At 44.0% G+C, this 22,171-nt stretch overlaps 1 protein-coding gene across 5 annotated transcripts in view; it reads left to right on the top strand.

Moving 5' to 3' along the window:
* PTPRC (protein tyrosine phosphatase receptor type C) overlaps positions 1–22,171 on the top strand; it is a 654,339-nt gene that overhangs the window by 599,367 nt on the left and 32,801 nt on the right. For all 5 annotated transcript variants that reach the window (XM_078641033.1, XM_078641026.1, XM_078641055.1 and 2 more), the window contains 2 exons: positions 10,479–10,569; positions 20,342–20,475. In XM_078641033.1, coding sequence (XP_078497159.1) covers positions 10,479–10,569; positions 20,342–20,475 — 225 coding nt within the window. The remainder of the gene's footprint in view (positions 1–10,478; positions 10,570–20,341; positions 20,476–22,171) is intronic.

Below are 22,171 nucleotides of genomic sequence, written 5' to 3'. Positions count from 1 at the left end.
GCCCAGAATGTCTATGTAGATTAAAAAGAGAAAATTGACATCTCTCATAATAAAGAGAGACTTGACACTGGGGCTGCACCTGAAACAAATATCATTTGGTTATGTTTACTATTCCGAAACAGTGTTTACACATTAATAGGTATTTGTGTAAAATGCCCTATATTCATTTGTAACAATTACGCTTCCTTTTAATAATCATTGTAGAAAATGACCATATTTTGTGTGGCGTCCCTCCAGATTTTCCCTATATCTGCTTTGCTGGCTTTACAACTCTGTGGAATTTACCCCTTCTAGTAGAGTGCCTGTGTCCCCTCTTAGATATGGTTAATTTGGCTTATTCCTCATTGGCTGTCCCTACTATATGATGTAGAAAGTGAACACAGGATCCAGAAATGTAATGGCATTAGAGGACTGCAGTGCCTATGGTGCCATCAACTACAGCGGCAGGGCAAATATGGCTTCAGGCCTACCCTGTGTATTCCTGACTGCTTCACTGTAAAAATCTACTGTGCATTCATTCAACAAAACGTTTTTTGTTAGGTAAAATCATTTTGTTTAAATATCAAAAAGTCACTCCTGTGTAGGCCGTATAGCCCACAAGGCAGTGTGCATGGTCTATGAAAGTAGAACAGTAGAAATATACCTCCTAAATACAGTTTCTTTCTGCTTGCATTCTTCATCTGTTGTTGGGGAGAACTATTCTTTCTTATTCTTGCAGCGCAGCACACCATGCTTTATCACTGTGCAACAAATGTAAAGCCCAGCTCATATGTACAGACGCCCACCCCTGCATTTCTCTCATTCCCAGCCCACAACCCCCCATTTCTCTCAACAGTCAGTGGTGAGAATAAAATAGTGGAGGCTCACCTGGATGCTTTGAACTTAAGTGCATGAAGTCTGCCCTCTGTGTGAAAGTTCCTCTGCTAAGAGCTGTCTCGCTTCTTTCGCTAGTACTTGTTTTGTGTTGCTGCCGCTGCATTAGAGTTGCAACCCCTCAACCATGATTACGCAGTTTGCGATCCCTTAATAAAGATGCTGCATCCTAACCTGATTATCTTCAGCTTTGATAGTATCTTAACTAATATGGCGCCCTTAGGGGGACAATGTTCGGGTGCTGCTCTGGTCAAAATAAGCCAGTTTTTGCCTTCCTTCTGTCTCTGGTGCTTGCTGAGCTGCTGAAGGCCCCTGAAGGCAGCAAAGAGCCCATGGGGTCCACGCTGCTGCAGCAGCAGCAGGTGAAACTGGGCCTGGCGAAGCTGGAGCAGGCAACGTGCATGGCCTTGGAGCTGCATTTGTTCAGGTAGGGCAGGGGTGGTGGGCTGTCCGGGCAGGTACAGTATCACAAGTTTGGTAGGAGTGTTTTTTAATACAATACATGCTGAACACCTGAAACTGTTATCTGCATCTTTGCAAGGCATCCAAAATGTTTCTGGAGCATGCTTTGGGTATAGTTATACTTCTGATTTAAGAGGCTAGACTATTGTTTTTTCAGAGCGCAGTGCAGCCTTATTTCTTCTTCGTAGTGCTTCAGTGAATGTATGGGTCAGGCTTTTGATGAGAGAATAAGGACTTTCACCTAGCCCATCAACAATAGCAGTACATTAAACATTCTGGGACTGTACTACAGATGAGTGAGCCAGCGGTCGCTGTGCGCCAGACTATGTCTGTGCATTTGCGTCTGTGCGCTAATACAATATGCGCACAGACGCAAACACTTATAAACACAGAGTTCAAAGTCTTCAACAACATCATGGTGCATTATACACGGATCCTCTGTTTTTTTGTTTTTTTTAACACACTTCATTGCCATTTATTATCAGTCTGGTTATCCACATATCCTGATACAAAAATATTATGGCCATAGTTGTTGGCAATATATCCCCCACCCCATCCTGTATTCCACTGCAGTTTGTAATGGATGTGTCCTTGTCTACTCTCATTTTCTGTGGGAATAATGTTGCGGTGGCCCCGTGGTCCCCCCCACACCCAACCAATCAAACACAGTGAACTAGATGCCCCGCACTGCTGTCTCCCCATTGTATCCCTAGAGCTCTGAAGGTTACCTCTCTCGTGTCTGACCGTCTGTGGAAGCCCTTCGCGGGTGCCCCCTGTTCTGTATGTACCCTCCCCTGTGATGGAAATGTATATATCCCTCAATGTCTGGGATCCCCCTGTGCCCTCTCATCCTGCCTTGGTCACTAGGGATGCTCCTATTGTGGTGGTCTCTCAGGGGTAGAAGCGTCAGACTCCCGTCCGTCTCACTGCATGTCGCCAATCATCGTCTCCCAAGCCCTGGCTCTCTCCTCCTTGCCTATCCCTTGCCTCGCATTTCTCAAGAGGACCCTGCTCTCGGATCATGCTCACGTTACTAGCTCCTGTTTCCAACCTTGCACACTGGGGCCTCTCGGGTCATTCCAGTTACAAGTGATTTCCCCCTGCACCAGGACAAAGGCAAGGCCTTGGAACCCGTCTGTGGTCCAAGTTTTGGCTGTGTGTGAAAACAAACTCAACAGTACATGTGTAGGTGTGCATGGGATTACCCTCTCCGTGATCCTAGCCGTATCCTGTGTCACTTCCTGCCAATAATGTGTTAAAGAAGTACAGCTCCACATCATGTGGATGTAGGTCGCTCCCACTGTAGTACATCTCGGGCATCGGGTGTCCTCCCTTGCAAAATATCTGTTAATACGTTCTGGGGTTAGATATTTATTTAGTTATTTATGAGACTTATAAAGCACGCAAATACTCGTGAGTGTCTCGGTGCTGAGGACAGCAGCATCTACCAGAGCGGAGGGGATTATTGATTAAACAGCCAGGTTTTTGTCATTTTCCTGAATGCTAGTAAAGACTGTCATGATCTGATATTTAATGGAAGGAAGTTCCAGAGTTTTGCAGTGGCGACGATGAAGCGTTTGTCGCCCCATGAGGCAGTTTTGGTACGTGGCACCCTAAGCAGAAATGCATTAGAGGAGCAAAGGGCAATGTTACGTATAGCCTTGTACGCAATGCACAAGGCCTTGAACTTTATGCGATTTTTCACAGGGAGCCAATGATACTTCTGAATGACTTGGGAGATGGGCTTATATTTGTGGGTTCCTGAGAGCATTCTGACCGCTGCGTTCTGGACTGATTGTAGTTTGTGAATGACCTTGTTTTGGGCATTCACAAGTAGCCCATTACAGTAATTGATGGTGGACATAACAAGTGTACTGACCAAAGTTTAACCCTCGGTAAAGGGTGAAAATTGTAGAATCTTTTTGATCATTCACAGTTTATGGAATGAGGCTGAGACCACCGAATTAGCATGAGGAGCAAATGTCAGCCTGTCATCAAATATGACGCCCAGATTCCTGACCTTGGTGACTGGAAGAGGAGGGGATCCTGTGAGGACGGCCACCAGGCAGAGGACCAGATGGGGAACAACTTGCCGAAAGTCATAACCTCTGTTTTATCAGAGTTCAACTTAAGGCAATTGCTGGACATCCAACTGCTAATGGCCAGCATGCCCTGTTGAAAGTTGGCTGCTACCTTACCTTACCACCATCATTGTATATAGACAGCACCAGTTGCGCATCATCAGCATACGATGTTAGGCCCATCCCGTGTGCCTTGATGACTCTGACTAAGTCAGACACATGTATGTTGAAAAATGTCAGGCTTAGGGATGATCCTTGCGGCACCACAGACGGGAGGGACAATTGGGCAGAGTAAAAAGTGCCAAGGTTTACCGACTGGGTGCGGTTGATGAGGAAAGAAGTCAGTCGGGCTCTTGCATTATGTTGGATGCCCATTTTGGTGACACGGTCGATCAGGATGGTGTGATAGACCGTGTCAAATGCTGCTGAGAGGTCCAGTAGCATGTGAACGGCCGCACCTCCCTCATCAAGAGTGATTCTGATATCTTCAGACACTTTGATAAGTGCAGTCTCGGTTCCGTGGTCCCTACGGAAACCGAATTGAGTGTCGTCTAGCAGATGATGATCTTCAATGTACTTAGAGAGTTGAGTATTCATCACCTTTTCAAAGATTTTGGCTGGGAAAGACAGGCTGGCTATTGGCCTGTAATTCTTAGTGTCAGATGGATCTAGGTTTGGTTTTTTTAGCAACAGATTTATAATGATTTTCTTCTAGGTTGCGGGGTATATACCTGAAATAAACATAGCATTACAGATGCTAGATAGAACAGGTGCAACCTGTTCAATGTCTGGTAAAAGTACATCAGGAGGACAAGGGTCGGTGAAGGAGCCCGATTTAACGAAGATAAGTATGGTGGAATGTATAAAAGCTAATCAGGTCATAGCGGGCATTTCTGGAGACTTTGGCTGCATGTTCGAGTAATTTCTCCCAATCCTTATACAGTGGACTGGCGATGCACGACTCCCAATTGTCTTTGCCCACTGATTCTCGCTGCTCCACCTCACGTACGTATTTTGTTGACTCTCCCCATACCTGGAACAGTGTGGAGCAGGCCGATCAGTAAAGGCACCAGCGGGTACCCACTTCGGGTTTATATAGTCCTCTCCTGTGGCAAGGGCAGTCGAGTCCAAGCACGTGGGGTGTGGAGCCCAAATGCAATGCACGGGGGCAGCGATGAAGCGATGCCGCAAGGAGTTCCCGAAAAGGGAACAATCTAACCCGGCACCTGTTCCCCACTCTCCACACAAGTGGCATTCGATCAATGTGGCCGGAGGTCATGTGGCTGCTCAGTATGTCGGTACGGGCAAAGCCCCCAACCCCGGTCCCTGTCTCTCTTGGGCCTACTCCCCTCACTCAGCCCGCATCGGTGTGGGTGTTAGCTCGTCACCTGCTGCAGTCGTAGAGCACCTCCACCAGAAGTTCAAAGTCACAGTGTCCCGGCCCTCCTCGCCACTCCAATATCCTCTAGACCTCCCGCTGCCACCTCTCCTCACAGCTCCACGCGCAGCAGCCCCCTGCTCTCCATCTGTCAAGTCGCTTGAATGGTGGGGGTTGTGATCTCAGCTGAGGCAGTCCGACCCACCTCTCAGTCCCAGGCTTAGGAGGTGTGCTCCCTCCACTAGCGACACTGCCGGCTCCCAGATATGCAGCCAGTTCCACCAGCTCCACTGAGTATCCCGGGCACCTAGACCCTGGTAGGTGGGCCCCCGCTCTCAGTCGGCTGCCCCGCAGTACTCCACACACGGACCCTCAATGGCTCAGGGCACCTCTGCCTCCCCTCCTTGCTTCTTCACTGTCCGGAGCCCCCAGCACGTGCATTAGTCCCAGCGGCCCCCGCTCCAAACTGGCGCCGGTTATCCGTTCGGTACCTGGCTTCGCAACGGAGGTCACCCCCAGGTCCTCGGTGTCATTTTCTCTGGCCGCTTCTCCCTCTCCACCTAAGCCCAGCTCCCGCCTTTTCATTCTGGAGACCGCGAAGTCCTGCTCATCCAGCGCTCCACCAGCTCAGATCGCCCCTCGAATCTCCATTGTGCGGGAGACGGTCACCCATTGCTCCCTCAGAGTTGTAGCTCGAAGAGCGAGCGCCAACTGGGCTATCCCGCGTCACCTACTTTCAGCTCATTTCACAGTGAAGGTGAGCTGTTGCGCCCCGATTTTCGATTCCCGCCTGCTCCCCCGATCTTCACTTGTCCGGGGATGACTTTGTTAGGTGAAGGGCCCCTCTATATCGGGCAGGAAGGGCTGTGATGGGGGATCACTCGCAGGAGCTCCGGTTCAGGCTCCCCGCTCCATCGGCGTCCAGCCACACCCCCCACAGACTGATCCTCTGTAAGGCCGTTGGGAGCATAATCTGGCGCACAGTGACAATTAGTGCTGGCGCAGTCATCTGTAATGCGGCCCCGGAATATGATATCTTTTGTTTGGTCTTACAATCGAGTAAGCAACAGAGATACTGGGAAGCTGCTGCTGTGAAGGCTCACTCGGAAATGTTGCAGTCCTCAGAACAAAAAGACTGTAATGCTGCCCCTGCTGTGCCAGTCATGCCATCCCTTCTTTGGCCTCACACGGGTACAAGTTGCAAGGCTCCGGAAACAAGTAGCATGCCTTTTGTGTTTATGACATGCACCTGAGAGTTTACATATAGGCCTATATTTAGCAGTCTCAATGCCACAGAGTGGCATAATTGTGTTCATCAACAGGGCATTGTCAATGTGTCCTTGCAGCTTGCAGAACACCACATGCAAGTTCTATCAATGGGACCAGTCATCAGACTTTTACTTCATCAGTCATAATTAGTAACTGTCTCTTGTAAGGTTTGATGGAACACAGCATTTAAGATTTGAATGGGTTAAACCAGCGTCCAAATGTAATACTGTGTTGGAAGACTGCAGATTAAGCAGGCATCCAAGAAGCTGACAATGAAGCATAGTTTTGGCGTCACGGCACCAAACCACCACCAACTTCTGAATTGTAAATGGGATTTTATGTTTAATGAGATCTTGGCCACACTGTAGCCTGATATATCATACAGTCTTGACCAAAGGTCCAATAATGTACAAAACTTTCCTTTTTATAAATATTTTCTATATGTATCCATCTTTTTCTTTCCATACCAACCATCTTTAACTTTCCTACCCATGCATCACCTACCATCTTTTCATTCAACTGATCACCCAGACATCCATGCATGTACTCATACAGCTGTCCATCCATCCAAGCATTTATACAAATAGCCATCATTCCACCAACCCATCTATCCTAACTGCACCTCTGCTTCGTAAATGCTCACATTACCTGGATGGTAGCTACATAATTCCACTACAAACCACATACACTGACTTTACTCTATAACACATAAATATTTACATTTACAATGCCAATAGCTGTAACTCTCTTTTTCCAAGTGATCACTCCACTGCAAACAAAAACAAGCATTTGCAATGCCATAGGTCTCGCATTTGCGAGAGTTTAAGCTATCGGCATTGTAAATGAAAATGCCTTTTCTTTATCTGTTTTGTAATTAACACATAAATAAAAAATATTGTAATTTACAATGCTAATAGCTCAAACTCTTGTAAATACGAGACCTATTCCCTTGCAAAGAATCAGCCGCCATTGTCCCGGGCTGCTTGGAAAGTGAAAGCACCCATGGCGCGCTGAATGTTGCAGGAAAGCCTGTTCTGTCTGCGGTAGGAGAAACTCATTTGAAAACCAGCATTAGATTGTGCTGTGCAGCATGAGGCATAAGCGCGCACTAGGTTCCGTGCATGAAAAAAAGCCATGTGGGAAACCAGCATTAAGGTGTGCACAAGGACCTGTGCCTTAAAACAGCATTATGGAAAACCAACATTAGAGTGTGCTGTGCCGCATGAGACACGAGCGTGCACCAGGGTCCATGTATGAAAACTTTCATTAGTGTGTGCTTTGTAGCGTGAGGCATGAGAGTGCACAAGGATCCATGTGCGAAAACCAGCCATGTGGGAAACTAGCATTAGAGTGTGCTGTGCAGCGTGAGGCATGAGCGTGCACCAGGATCTGTGCACGAAAACCAGCTGTGTAGGAAACCAGCATTAGAGTGTGCTATGCAGCGTGAGGCATGAGCATGCGCCAGTCTCCGTATGCAAAACCCAGCCATGTGGGAAACTATTATTAGAGTTTGCTGTGCAGCACGAGACATGAGCGTTCACCAGGACCCTTGCATTAAAACTGGCCGTGTGAAAAACCAGCATTAGTGTGTGCTGTGCAACGTGAGATACGAGCGTGCACCAGGATCCGTGCGCGAAAGCCAGCCATGTGAGAAACCTGCATTAGAATGTGCTGTGATGCGCGAGACACAAGCGTGCACCAGGATCCGTGTATGAAAGCCAGCATCAAAATATGTGCAGTGCTACATGAGACACGAGCATGCACCATGATAAGTGCATGCAAAAATACCCCTGTGGAAAACCAGCATTAGTGTGTACTGTGCAGCATGAGACATGAGCGTGCACCAGAATCTGTGCATAAAAACCAGACATGTGGAAAAGTAGCATTAGAGTGTGCTGTGCAGCATGCAACACAAGCGCGCACATGGATTTGTGTAGGAAAACCTGCCGTGCTATGTGGAAAACCAGCATTAGAATGTGCTGTGCAGTGAGTGACATGAGCGTGAACCAGAATTCCTGTACAAAAACCTGCCACGTAGGTAGCTGGCACCAGAATGGATGCTGTGAGCCCCCAGCATGCACCAGGATCTGTGTACAAACAAAGACAGTAGGGGAACTAGTCCCAGAATATGTGCTGTGTAGCCTGAGACACGAGCGTACGCCAGTATCTGGGTTAGAAAACCAGCAAGGTGAGAAACGAACATCAGAATGTGTGCCACCAGTGTGCACCAGGAACCATGTATGACAAGCATTTACAATGCAGTAGGTGTCGCATTTGCCAGAGTTTAAGCTGATGGCATTGTAAATGAAAATAACTTTTATCTATCTGTTTTGCTAATTAACACATAAATAAAAGGCATCGTCATTTACAATGCCAATAGTTCAAACTCTTGTAAATGCAAGACCTATTCAAAGAAGCGGTCCCCATTATCCCTGGCTGCTCGGAAAGTGAAAACATGCATGGCGCACTGAATGTAGCAGGAAAGCGTGTTGTGCCTGACGTAGGGGAAACTCATTAAAGAAAATAGAGCTTCAAGACTAAAAAAGACGTAGCGTGTAACAACTGAAGTAAAAGGGCCAGTCCTCATGGGAGTTTACAAATGAAGACAAGGCGGTGCTAATGAGGGACTTACAAGCTTAATAACGAATCAGAAGCCACCATTTACGAAGGACAATGACACAAGCCAATACGAAGGACAATGACAAAAGCTAATGGCAAATACGAGAAGAGAGTGGGCGCGGCTTCTATTCCATGCTCCAATACATCATGCCACAGAGTAGCGCATGCGCTGCTGCTCAGGCTCATCCTAAAAAATAAGTAAAAAACATTGCCATTTACAATGCCATTAGCTCTAACTTTCACAAAAGTATGAGACCGATTGTGTTGCCAATGCTTGTTTAATTAGCATGGACACAAAAAGATAGAGCAGCTGGTAAAATGCCAACTATGTTGTACGAGTCAAACTAAACATGCACTGTTATTTAACTTATTGTGCACATTATGTTTGTCATTAACACCTTCTGACATATTCATTATATGAAAATCAAAACACTTTTTTCAGAGCGCTTTACACAGCACAAGTTACGTTTTTTTTTTACATGAGGACACACACTTTCATTTTTAGGCACGGGGAGATCAAGGGATTTGCCCAAAATCACAGGAGTTTTTGGCATCTTAACCGAGACTCGAACCCAGATCCCCAGGTCCGAGGTCGAGCGCCTTGGCCGTTAGGCTAAACCGTTTTCTTTTCCATATTTTAATACTTTGTTTTTTTCATTGCCTTTTTTTACCTTTACCCTTTAATCTTTCGCTCGTTTTGATATTATTTTTCCCCTTATTTGAACCTCTGCCAGTTTTTATTCTCTTCCTCTCATGTTATTTCGTTACAATTCGATGTGCTTCAGCAATAGTTTCTTTGCGTTCACATTTATTAACTTAATTGCCATTTCCATTACGGTTCATTCTATTTATTTCTGTCTGTCTCACTTCGTGTAAAAGTTTCTGATTATTTATTGCCAGAGCCGAGTTTGGCTTCCTGTTGAATCGTGTATCCCTGCACTCAGCCCGAGCAGTGATCAACTGCTTCTGTCTGAACCTGCCCGGGCTGAGTTTCATTTCCGAAAAGTGCCGAAGAGCAGGGGATACAGGCTATCGTGGGGATACCACATATTACACAACACCGGCAGAGTAAAGCAATGGGGAACCAGGCGGTTCCCTCCCTGGAAGCAGGGGGGTAAAATCATGGGCTGGAGTGTGTCACTGGAGGAAGAGAATTATGCAGAATTCGGTGCCACAAAGAATTTGAAAAAAATATAATCATGGAATGAACTTTGAGGCATCCAATGAAGTAGTGACAATTGTGGTGTACAGAACGACATCGGTTTTCGTAGCATACTACATTAAAAGCCAGTTTAAGGGCAAGATGACCAGCAGAATGACTGTTCTGTAAGATTACATCAAACATTAGGCATTTCAGTAGTAAACTCAAAACTGGTAATGAACAGAACATATGATTGTAACAAGACGCTTTAGTAATAAGTCGATGTCTTTTGTGAAGCATGTGCAATATATAAAACTGAATAAAAATGTGTAAAGAAAAGAAAAGGGCGAAAAATGGAGGTATTAGGCTTTTTTTATGAGGAAAAACGTATTATCATTAATAATATCTGAGCCTTTCCAATATGATGTTCTGTAAAAAAAGATACGTGTATTCAACTAGGAAATAGAGGGGCTTATGTACAAGCCCCATCCACCCCTGGTGCGTCACTTTTAATATGGGAAAAAGTGACGCAAGGGGCTTGTAAATAAGCCCCAGACTGTCTATTCTTACCAGGAAGTTGAGAGTTCAGGAGAACAGGAAAGAGAGGTGCAAACAGCTCAAGATTGCTCCGTAACACAACATATTCTTTCCACAGAGATTACCAACATACAAAAACTGGCGGCCGCAGACTGTTGGAAGCAAAACAGAAAATAAAGATAAAAACTGGAGTCCTCATGTTGTGCCTTGTAAGTACGTTTATAATGCTTTGTAATGAGTGGAGGTCAGCTTTATTTTCTGATATTTTCGTTTGAGGTGAAATATACTTACCAAAATGTAGATTTGACCAAAATAAGATATTTCCATTATAATATCTATTGTTGCTGGGGGCAAAAAACTGACTGGGCAGCGTACATGCTCGGAGAGCTGCAGGTCACTTGTTTGAAACTAAAGAGACATGGCTCACCTTTCATCCCAAAAAGCCAAGACAATGATTACCAAAGGCCTTTTATGGAAACATGTGATATGCCTGCTATCTCTACACAACATGTTTGACCCATCACTCCCAACATGCCTCCCATCCATTGGTTGTCATTCGAGTGACGTTAAATTCTCTTTACTTTGAAAATCATGCCAGCCACTTCCAGAATGCGCCTCCTTGTTCAACAATTCAGTCACTGCTCTGCTGCCAGATTCCCCACACAGTGCTTAATTTTTACCTGTGTTTTCTGGTGGTTGGCAATCTTTTTTGTAGACCTGGGTTTATTTTTCACTATAAGACTTTGGGCCAGATGTGCAACCATTTTTGCATGCGCAAACAGGTTTGCGAACCCATTCGCGCATTCAAAAACAGCATGGGGAATGTACAAACCCCATTTTGTGAGTCGCAATTTTTTGCGACTCGCAAAATAAGGTTTTGCGACCCGCTATTAGGAAGGGGCGTTCCCTTCCTAAAAGCGAGAGCAACCCTATGTAAGAATGTTTTGAGTCCGCAATTGTGGGCGCAAAACACTTGTAAATTACCACCCACTTCAAAAGGGTGGTAATGGGGTCGCAGAAGGGAAGGGGTCCCCAGGGGACCCATTCTCCTTTGCAAACGCAGGGGAAACATTTTTTAAGGGCAGGCAGTGGTCCCAAAAGGCTTCCACAAATAGGATCTCATCGGGATCTCAAATATTGGTGACATGTGGGAACAGAGAGACGTAGCGACTTTGCCCTCCTTCAACAGAAGTATGAGCTAGCCATGACAGAATACTTCCAATACCTCCAAGTCCATCATGCATTACAGTTGGGACTCCCTAGAGGCTCCTCCCCCCAGAATATACAACCCCTTGAGGGCAGGCTATTGGATGGCTATCTACCGGAGAAAGCAATTTCTCTCACATACAAAAAACTAATAAACAACACAGAAGACCCATTCCAGGGCACCAGGGTGAAGTGGCAAAGTGATGACCTCGAACTAGACGATGAGGAATGGCAAGAGGCACTGTCCACCCAGAGGGAAGTGGCCATATTGGGCAGGCTACAACTAGTATAACTTAAAGTCTTGCATAGGTTGTACATTACTGGACCCTGCATGGTTAAAATAGGGAGGGCGGAAGGGGGGGAATGCAGGAGGCAATTTGGTTCCGAGGGAATGTTTATGCATATTATATGGGAGTGTGAACTGATCCAAACATACTGGCGCCAAATACACATGGTACTCGGTAAAGTGTTGGGGCCTGATGTCCCTCTTGAGGCGAAGAGGTGCATGTTAAATGTGTGAGAACCCACAGACTTGACCAAAATGGGTAAAATCTGGGTAACGCTGGGCCTAATGTTGGCAAAGAGGAACATAGCTCAGCTGTGGGGGGCTAAACCCCGCCAACTATAACGGAATGGAAGAAGAACAAGGACTGGTGCATGTTTAGAGAAAAAACTGTGTATATTGCTAGAGGTTGCCCTAAGAAGTGGTCGCAAATATGGGGGGCCTGGAACACGTACCGTGGGGAGATTTTTAGTCCACCACGCAGCGCAACTTTGGATGACTTGCCCTCACCACAAGAAATGTATCCCCAGATGTGCCATTGACTTGCCAAGACCACAATGTGGCTATTTTGGCTTCATGAACTTTGCTCTGGGGCAATCCTGCCTTTCCCGATCCCTGTCACTCTGCCCAGCTTTTCACCATGCTCCGCATGTGTCAGTCCTCACCATTTAGGCAGCCTCTTTGTTGGTCCAATTCTGGCACACACTCACCTTACTTCCCCCCTAACTCTTTTTCTATTCCAATGCAGAGGTTCTAAAACATCATCAGATCTGACAGTGTGGTAAACTCTGTATGAGAGCTTCACATTGTAATGACTCCAAATACGCATTACGTTGCACCACTACTTTCTGATCAGAAAGGTAGAGTGGACAGACTGGGAAGAAACACTAAGAATGAAAGTATACATGAAAACTGTTGAGTAAACATGTATATGGCAATTCAGGTCTATACCATAAGCATATGTGGCTCCAGGGCTGATGCGCATAGCTACTGATGAGCAGGTATTGATGGGATAATTGGTAATACATTAAGGTGTGGAAGTGAAGTAGGAAACAAGATAGGCATGAGTCCAGAAAATTGAAGGCCTGTGGCAATATTATTAAAAAATGCAAGTAACAATACACAGGTCAGGAGACCAACAAAGGTCTCATGAACTAAGGCCAAAAACACTCTTCAATAGGAAAAGGAATCAACAACAATACTATATAGTCACAGAAACTCTGTCTCTGCACCAGGGAAACAAACCAAACATCCCGAAATATTCTCCATGCAGGTGCTTTCTTATTTGTCCATATTTGGCACACAGATAAAGGTGCAATTTAAACATTACATCTCTCACTCTATAACGGCACAAGGGCAGGGTTCTCCCAGGATTCCCATGCTAGATTACTCAAAAACCAGCATACACAAAAGAAAATAATGTAGGGATGGAGTTTCTTGTCCTGCAGCTTGCTCCAGTCAAGAGGCATCCACCCACCATGAGTTCATACAAAGCACGACAAATAAAATGACACCAAGTGCAGAACCAAATGTCTACCCAGCTAAATAGCTCAGACCAACTCCAAGAGTGGACCATTCAGCAACCAAACCCCAAACTCAGACTTACACAAACAGCCACCAGGACATTTCACACTCTTCCATATGTTATGTTATGTTTAAATATTTCTAAAGCTCTCAAATACCCATGGGTGTCTTGGCGCTGATTGGGAATAGCAGTATAGGCGAGAGCAGACGAGGACTAGAGGTTAAAAAGTCAATGTTTTGTTAGTTTCCTAAAACTCAGTAATGTAGGAGCTGCTTTGATATTTATAGGCAGACTGTTCCAGAGAGTGCGAGCTTCAGAGGAGAACCAACTGCTTTCCCCCATTTGAGTCTCTTAAAACTGGAGGCAGACAGACAAATACATTTTAGAAGCATCATTGTATACAATTTATACTTTTCATTTTACATATGACGCTAAAATGTCGACGACGTTTCGATGCCTATTGTGAAATGAGTGGCATCATCTTCAGGACAGAGAATACAAAAGTTTGTCTTGAAAATCTTTAGGCAATTTTTTACCAGATTTAGGTCCAAACATTGTTTATTTCCAGGGGGCGGTGCCCATTATCAAGGGAAATATGGTCGGGTACTCAATTATCTGAGCATTTTCCACCCATCTGAGCCCAGAATTGCCATCGAGCAATCCAACCAGGAATGAGACACGATCGGTCCGGTCTCCTATGAAGAGGCTATCTTGCCCTGGCTTGGAAAATGCTCAGATAATTGAGTACCCGACCATATTTCCCTTGATATTGGGCACCGCCCCCTGGAAATAAACAATGTTTGGACCTAAATCTGGTAAAAAATTGCCTAAAGATTTTCAAGACAAACTTTTTTATTCTCTGTCCTGAAGATGATGCCACTCATTTCACAATAGGCATCGAAACGTCGTCGACATTTTAGCGTCATATGTAAAATGAAAAGTATAAATTGTATACAATGATGCTTCTAAAATTCCTGTCCGGCTGGACAAAGGTCATACATACTATTGAGCGTATGTCTATCATTTTTGCGAAAGATCCCTGAACTACTAGGGACCCCTGTTTTTTGTAATACGTTACTGCCCAAGGTCCCTAGTGCTATACCTTTGGGTTCCCTTGTTTTGTATAAAAAAAAAAATAACAGCTGCATTCTGCACGCTTTGTTGTTTTTTCACATATTGTTTTTGGAGCTTAACAAAATGTCCATGACAGTAGTCCAGCTTTGTGAGTATTAATAAGGAGATGACTGTTTTTCTCGAAGTTGGAGTGCACCATACACACTGATCACAAGAGATATATTTCCAGCTTGGAGCACCCAAATCCACCACGTGATTTCACAGCAATGTAAGCATGCAATAGGCAATTGCTAAAGATTCACTGCTACTAAAATATATACCAAATAATCTTGAGTGTTTTACACAACATTCCACTGCCAACCAGGGGCATATTTCAGAACAACCAGAAAGCACATCAAAGGAGCATTTAAACTTGATCGGCTATAAGAAGCACCCTTTTAATTTCCCTTAATTCTGTACAACAATGGCCAAAGGAGTTGACAAACCATCTACCATGACCAGCATAATTTATACAAAGATGCTGCCCACCTTTTTTGATATCATGCAGCATAATACTTTAATAGTTGCTCCAAACAGACATATTTGAAATCTGAAACACTGACAACTAGACCCAGAGATCTGGCAAACTAAACAAATCATCTCTGTAAACCAGTTTTGTATTTCCATTTGGTTGTGTTAATGACGACAGCTTCTGTCACTACATGGATAAAAAGTCCCAAGAGAGCATGTTATACAGTGTCCAACAGTAGTAGCCCCTCACAGCCAGACAATGACAAAGCCCAGCTACAGCACTTTGAATATCTTTTCTAGTGCAGAAATAGTAACATACGCAACAAGTCTCCTCTGGACCAGACTAAACTTCACTAGTAATGGAACGTCTTCTGAAACATCACTAAATTATTCAACATCCAGCTCTACATGCCATTTAGGAATGGCAAATTTCCGCTCTGCATGTCTCCCTTTGCAAGCCTTTTGTTTCTTTAGGTCTGAAAGGCTTGCTGTAAGGTTCAGCCACAAGTGTCATTTGCATCTTGCCACTCCCTGGACAAGCCAATACTGTCCGACCTAGACATAACTTCCAACACACTTACTTGTAGGCTCCTTACTACTCAGCTTACAGAGCAGATTAAATGGTACATATATCTTTTGAGCCACCGGGTACTGTCTGTAATGTGGCCCCTGATCCTACTAGTTCCTCCCTTTTGCTGGGACCCTCCCACAGTACAAACAAGAACAAACTCAGGGATGGAACAGTCACACCACATTCTTTACATCCATCCCTCACTAAGGTTGAACCATAAACAGGTGAGATGCATAGCGCACTAAGACGTAATACATGCCCCTTTTTTTGCAAAGCCAAATGACAGCATGCATAGCCACACAGTGCCAGATACTGTGGAGAGTGTCTTGCTTTGGACTCACAGTCAAAGCTTTCAATACTCCACCATGCTGTTAAAGTAAATGGAGTCGGGAGCTGTACAGTATTCCTTTTGCACATATGCAGACCATTTGACGTGTTTGATGATTTTTCCTAGAGGGATCCAGAACAATGTAAATTCACCTTTATGAATACAGGATGCAAGAAAATAAATGCCCACAGTTTTTAAGGAAGTAGATTCAGGATGTAGAATCAACCAGTCACGAATGTCTGTCATTCAGCAAGATTCTGTGTTAGAGTTTATGAGTGATTGGAAAGGAGAAGATTTGGTTGCCTTCCACATAGAGATCATAAGAGTAGCTACAAGAGGAGATAATACTAATGACAGCGTTGGTGCAGTGGGACAAGAGTAGAAACCTTATTTACAGTTTGGAGGAAACTGAAATCCTCAAACATCTGGAAGAAACTCATAATGGAGAGTGCAATCTAATGGCTGATTGTCCTCCAACTTAAGGATATTATTGTTGAGGACATACTCTACATTTAGAATTTTTTCCAGAAATCACCGAATTTTAAATGTGCTCCAAGACAGAAGTCAGAAGTCAGAAGACAGAAGTCCTTGTCCTTGGAAACACCCCCTCAGCATGGATAAACTCCTGGTAGCCCACAACCCTCGGCACCCCCCACTCCCACACACCACACCAAGAACCTCAGCTTCGTACTCGACTCCTCCCTCTCCATGAATCGCCAGGTCAACACCATCACCTCCAGCTGCGTCAACACCCTCTGCATCTTCCGTAAAGCAGTCAAGTGGATCTCCCCCGAGGCAAGGAAGACAGTCACTCATGCCCTCATCACCAGTAGACTGGCCTACGGAAACGCCCTCTACGCCGGCATCACCAAGTCTCTACTACGCAAGCTCCAGACTATACAGATCACTGCCGCCAGACACATCCTTAAGATCCCCCGACACAAACACATCAGCCAACACCTACGAAAGCTCCACTGGCTCCCTGTCGAGAAAAGAGTCATCTTCAAAATACTCACCTACGCCTACAAATGCCTACACAACACCGGACCCCAATACCTCCATGACAGAGTCACCCTCCCCATACCCAAACGAAACCTCCGCTCCACCAACCTCCTCCTTGCCAAAACCCTGTGCATCAGCAGAGCAGAGGGAAGATCCTTCTCCTACATCATGGCCAAGAGTTAGAATGAGCTCCCCACTGACATCCGAGGTGCCTCCTCCCTGAACACCTTCAGGGTGGCTCTGAAGACCTGGCTCTTCAACTGACTCAGACCTGCTGAGCCCCCCACCACCCCCGTGCCTTGAGACCCGCCAGGGTGAGTAGTGTGCTTATAAAGACCATGATTGATTAATTGAAATTGTAAATCAGATCATAGTTGTCCCAAAATGCATTCTATTGGAATTCTAATTTGCTGGAATGTGAATGAAGAGTAAAATGCACAGTAGGAAATGGAGAATGGGCAATTCCCTAGGTAGGAGGATACCCAGCTTGCCTGTAAACCATAGTAAAGGTCAGAGTTGCTTGAATGGCTGCATGGGTGACTGTGAAAGATAACCATGGAGCTGTTGAGTAGGTTTTCACTGGAGGCAGCATGACTCTGGTATACCATAATACCAGTGAAGAAATACTTCAAAGGAGACACAGTAGGAACACTACATTTAAGGGAGTTGAGTACTCTGTTAGAGGAGAGATAGTAGCTGAACTGCATAAACACTGGCATCTCATGAATGAATGGGAAGAGCTGGATTTCAGAGATGATAAGAATGTTATAATGGGTCATTCATAGGCTTCTATGCCGACAAGATGACTCATTGAGTTAAATACTTATAGCTAAAGTCCCTTCTGAAATGTAGACAACAATTGTAATTCCCAGTGAGGCCAACTGAGCCTTCCACCCATCCCAAGCTGTGAAAATGAGTTCTATGAAATGAGCACTTACAAATAGCGACAGAATGGCATGAAGCAATAGGTGAAGTTAATTAATAGTTTAAAAGGTCTTGTTTAGAGTGATGACCACAACTTATTTGAAGCTTTTCAGTCAGTTGCCAGATGCAGAGGAGACATCAGTCGGCATAGAAAGATGGTGAGGACCCTAGAGAATAGGATCATTGATTTTATATTATGATAGGAGAAGGGCCTCATCAGAGTTTTAACATGCTCTGGACCAGAACATTAACTTAAACTATACAGATTTTATTACAAAAGTCTTAAGAATTCATTCACAAGGGAGCGGGTACAGGACTTCTACAGTATATCATCAGATCTCCCATTCTGCTCATCTGGTGGTTCCCTTCCTCAGTTCGAGTCAGAGAAACAGATTTGTTTCCAGTGCTCGGTGGGGCAGTGAGGGGGGGGAGTGGCAAATGACAGGATAAGGAATGTTAAATAAATAACACAACTTACTTTGCTCTCACCGCATCGCCAACTCTGCGATGCGGTGAGTGCAGGGTAAGTGGTTTTATTTATTTATTTTACATTCCCTATGTAGTAGTTTACCCCCCACCCACAACCGCCCCGCCTTCGGCGCTTACTAGAACAAGCTGCCACTGTTTGTTTCGAATGGCAGAGCCTCAGCTTGCTTCATTGTCAGACATTACCAACCAGCGGAGACCTGGTGTAGTCAGGAAGGGCCATTTTATTTTGAACTGTCATGTCTTGAACCACTGTTCAGGGGAGGGGAGTCCAAGACAGGCAAACATTTAACATTTTCTTGAAGTGCCTGAATCACACCTCTCACCCCGCACACACCCCTTCTTCGCTTTGCCAGGCGCATTTCTTTTCTTTGCTTTTTGGAAACAAATGCTTTGCAGTTTTTTTACCTGGTCAAATGATGTGGTGACCTAGCCAGAATTACAATTTTACAAAAGTGTTCCAACATAAAACTGTGAAGATGGTGACATACTATTCTTCTTTACATGTATATCACCAACTACACAGTCATCAGATGGCCCAACTGACTCTCTGCAACCTTACATTCTACTTTGCATACCATAGTTCTACTAAAGGTTTTGCATACTTAACACCACTGAACTTACTTAATAGCTTGGGGAAGTGCTTCCCCACGTATAACACTGAACTGCAATTCAGCACCCTTTAGACTTCTATGGGCAGATTTTCAAAGAAGTCACACAACGCAGTGCAGAAGTAAAAAATGCTGTGCTGCGTTGGGTGACAGGAGGGAGAGTGTCATATCTACAGAGTTATGGCTCTCTCCTCCCCTCTACCTAGCTCCAGCGAGGATTCCAGCTGCCATGCACCAGGCACACGCCTTAGCACCATAGCACTAAGGTATGTGCCTGAGTCTAGCATAGGTTTAGTTCAGGAAGGGTACCCTTCCTGTACAAAATACTATGCCTACATAAGTGCAAAACTTTTCCCACTTCGTATGTTTGCTGCACAGTGCAGCACACATGCAAAGTATGAAAAGGAAGGAGAAATGTAAACTTTTCTCCTCTTAATGCCCCCTTTCAGATGGCGTTAACTTTTAGCCCTAAACCCTGTCTACAATTGTTTGGAAATAGGGTTTTGCATCCAAAGGCATGGATGGTAGCATGGAAACTACCATATACCACCCATGTAATGCCCCTTGGTGCTAAGTAAAGTAAAGCAACGTTTTGCGCTGCTTTGTGTTACGTATAGGGAACTTTGAAATGCAAAACAAGTTTCGCGCTGGAAAGTAAATTGCTAAAAAACATTTTTTGCTGATTAGCGTCACTTTTGTGATGTTAACCCGGGGGCAAAATTTTTGAAAATCCATGCTGTCATCATCATCATTATCATGCACTTTTCAGAATGCATGTCTAACGCATAAGGACAACTAAGCATGTAATCCATCACCACCAAGCCAGAACAATCTAGGCATATAGAGTTTATTTTCTTTTTAAAAGCAATGAGGTTTCCCAACTGCCAAGTTGGAGTAGGCTTACTATAAGACGCCTTCATCTCCTGTAAATAACTTTTCTATGGCCATGAGTTTAGTGATCTTGATCAGTCGTTTACTTAAGATGGTGATCACTTCTAAAATTATACATCGCTCTTCTTTGCCTTATCTTGTCATGCACATACCTCCAGATGGTTGTGTGGGCGATTGTAAACTGCAATATATATCACTACCAACTTCTAAATGTACCCAGTAAGGAATTAGTAATCATTGTTAGGTTGTGTTCAGTAACCTTTGTGAATCTATAATACCTTTGATGTTACATTTCATGAATATTGCACAAAGCCATTGAACAGCACATGAAATCAGGACAAATTCAGAGCATCATATTTGGTACAAACTCTTGAATGGGGGTGCAAAAATACATAGTGAGTAGATTTACAATGTAAACATAACATATTCACATCCCCCTTGCAAACTGATGAAATGTTCTTCATTTTAAAAATTTGCCCAATGCCCTCAATACATACCAGACAAAGTTTGCCAGAATTGAAATTCTTAAAATATTATTTTTTTCTTACAACATGCTATTTACTCCTGTAGATGAATTTAACAGAGTAGGGATAAGGCGAGATGATGACAATAGCACAGAAGATGCGGACGATTCTGATGATTCCACTGATGATGAGCATGAATATGAAGACTTTACCAAATACATAAATGCATCATTCATAAGTGTAAGTATAATGAAATGTTGGCAATCATGGGTAAAACATAAAAATGATATATCAACTTCATTTTCTCACCATGTTCAATCTGATGACACATTGAGAGGAAAGTTATTTCAAAAACATAGGCAACATTGTATTCTCAACTTCTTCTTTCTTTATGTCACATTAAATTTGTGGTCTACTAATATTTTTCTAATCAATGTGTCATGATCAAGCTCCTGATGTTACAGTTAAGTTATTTTCTGAAAATGTAGTCTAAAGGAATTTTACACACAGACAGTCTAGAACTAATGAAGACTAAACTGATATGTTAGTTACATTTTCTTACTTTTACCTATACTTCGCCCTCCACTTCCACATTACCTTACTTTTTCTCTTCTTCCTGCTCAACTTTTCTCCTCTTTTTCTGATTCCCTTGAATTTCCTTCTCTTTTTTCAAATGTTTCTTCCTATTAATCTCCTTTATCTTTAACTTCACTCTGCCTGTTCTTCTTCTTCATCTGCCTCTGTTTCTCCAACTCCTTCTGCTAATCCAGGCCTTCTTCATCCTCCTTTTCATCTTCTCAGCTACTTCAACTTTCATAAACCACTATTTATCCTCCACACCTTAGATTACATTGTTCACTTATTCTTCCTCCTATTCTTTGTCTTCCTTTTTGTAATCTACCAGAAGGAAGAATACCCTTCTATTTCTCAGCTGTTGTATTGAACCTTTGTCTTCCTGTTTCTTCCTCTATTATTTCTTCCTCCTCATTTTATCCTCATGTTTCACCTCCATCTACATTTACCCCTGCCTCGTCCTCTTCATTTTCTTCCTTCTCTCTCCTCCTTCCTCTTCTTCCTCCTTTTCCTTCTTTCTCATTCTTCCTTCTCTGAGCTCATTCCTAATATTTCCTCTTCTTTATACTCTTCCTTACCATATTGCTCTGCTTTCTTCATTGTTCTTCTTGCACATGCTCCCCCTTTCCCTATGTTCTCCTCTCACTTCTACCTTGTACTTCTTTATCACATGATACCCATTTCCTTTCTTCTTCCCTTCTTAGATGAACTGTAGCTGAAATCTGAATGTTTCAATTATTATCATTTCAGATTACAAGTGTGGTGTATCATGTAATGAAATCACTTTGAAATGCATTTAACCTGATAAGCTATGCAGTAAATGTTGAGTTCTGCCAACAGTCTGTTTTGTAGCAGTTGTTGGTATAATAATAAACTTTGTTTACTACCTGGTTGTAGGTAGGCCTTCCACCATTCATTAGGCTCTGCCCATTACATAAAGCTGACCTGTGGAATTTACTGATTGCAGACAGCTATGTCGGTGGCCAATATTAAACTGGTCCTACCCATGGTGACCACAATCTCCAAATCATCAATTATATATTAAGGAACTGGTGGCTCCACTAAAGCTGCTAGAGCAAACCAACATTTTGATGGTTGCATCACAGTGTATTTTTCAAGGTGCCCCAGTGAGCTATTCAGTGGTGCAACATAACTATTTGTGTCCTTGCCTCCCTTGTAGATTTGTTGTGCTTTAATGCCATATTGACCCTAAGTGTCAGCTACTTTCCCACCATAGCTAGTGGTATTTCGTTTATGCTTGCAGGACCGCCTTCTACTTGCCCAAGTCTTATATCTGGTTGGTCTTTCTACAGTATTCCTTGAGTTCCACACTCAAATAGCTTTTCACCCTCTAAGCATATGA

Source organism: Lissotriton helveticus, chromosome 1_1 (genome assembly GCF_964261635.1).
Source record: "Lissotriton helveticus chromosome 1_1, aLisHel1.1, whole genome shotgun sequence".
NCBI lineage: Eukaryota > Metazoa > Chordata > Amphibia > Caudata > Salamandridae > Lissotriton > Lissotriton helveticus.
Note: the sequence above shows the minus strand (reverse complement) of the source record. Positions and strands in the feature narration are given on the sequence as shown.